At 35.3% G+C, this 1,347-nt stretch overlaps 1 protein-coding gene across 1 annotated transcript; it reads right to left on the reverse strand.

Annotated features, from left to right (window-relative positions):
• Nucleotides 1-553: 553 nt before the first annotated feature.
• LOC145788899 (receptor like protein 27-like) lies at nt 554-1,075 on the reverse strand. The gene has a single exon (XM_082901004.1). The coding sequence runs from the start codon at nt 1,073-1,075 to the stop codon at nt 554-556; it is 522 nt and encodes a 173-aa protein (XP_082757130.1).
• Nucleotides 1,076-1,347: the final 272 nt, after the last annotated feature.

Here is a 1,347-nt window from a genome sequence, read left to right on the forward strand (position 1 = left end):
GGCCAAGTTCCCATTATATGAATCTTTTTTGAATTTATTAAACTGGCTCCCTTGAGGAATTGATCACACTAGTTGATTAACTGAAAGGTTTAGTACCTCAAGAAATATCAAACTTGTCAACTTGTTTGAGGATAGATCCAATGATTCAACGCTTTTCAAATTTCCAAGTGAAGTTGGCATGTGGCCTTTGAGGTTGTTATGAGATAAGTTAAGATCTTGAAGTGAATTAAGTCTCCCAATGGATTTCGGAATCTCTCCTATGAATTTGTTGCTCGATAAATCAATGATTGAGATGATGGTTAAGATTCTTGAAAATTCAATCTAATGTCCTTTCAGAATCACCACCACATAATCGTAATAATAGATATCACCCATGTATTTCAATTTCATTGCATGTTCATCCACATTCATCGTTGCTTCAAATTTTTCGATATAATTTGTTGGCCAAAGGCCACTGAACTCATTTTAAGATATGTCAATAATCCTCAACTTAGAGAAAGGAACTTTACTCTTGGTCTTAAAGGCGTCTATGTGACATGAAACGTATTAAATCTCAAGACCAGACCTGCAATTCCAGAAGAGTTCCTAACCAGTCGGGGAATGTATCATTTATCTTGTTTATTCCAAGATCTAGAACTTCCAAGTGTTCACAATTGAGCAAAGATCGCAAAACTTGTCCTTCAATATGGTTGCCATTCAAGTTAAGATTCCTCAGCATGTTACCTACTGTAAATGCTGCAGTAAATGTTCCATGAAAGCTATTCATCCCTAAATTCAGCACTGAAAGACTATTGCTGAAGTTTCTGAAACAATGTGGAATAATGCCACTGAAATTGTTATTAGACAGATCAAGAACTTTAAGTGAGTTTAGACTACAAATTAAAGGAAAGATTTCTCCTGTCAATTTATTGTTTGAGATGGAGAAAGCAATTGTGGTGATAGGTGGAATAGGGAGTGGTCCATAGAGTAAGTTGGAGTGTAGGTCAATAAATTGTAGTGTTTGCCATGGAAGTTTCTCTAAACCAGCAAGAAAATTATTAGAAAGATCTAAATCCTTCAATGAATTTTTCCCCATATCAAATACCCATTTTGGAACTTCACCACCAATTTTGTTGTTTGAAAGGTCTAGAGAAAGCAATTCAGCTTATACTCTCAAGAAGTTTGAAAATTCGCTTAAGTTGCAAGAAGCTAATCCTATAGTGTAAATTTCGGCATGGTAGAGTTGACACTGTTGTTGATGCTCAATGAGAGACCATTATGTGAAAGGTCAAGATGGATTTTAGCTTGAGAAGCTTATCTAGCTCCACTATACAAATTAAGTTATTTGATGAAAGTGACAAGTGTGTC

This window comes from Camellia sinensis, chromosome 13, assembly GCF_055761805.1.
Source record: "Camellia sinensis isolate YWXY chromosome 13, ASM5576180v1, whole genome shotgun sequence".
Classification (NCBI taxonomy): domain Eukaryota; kingdom Viridiplantae; phylum Streptophyta; class Magnoliopsida; order Ericales; family Theaceae; genus Camellia; species Camellia sinensis.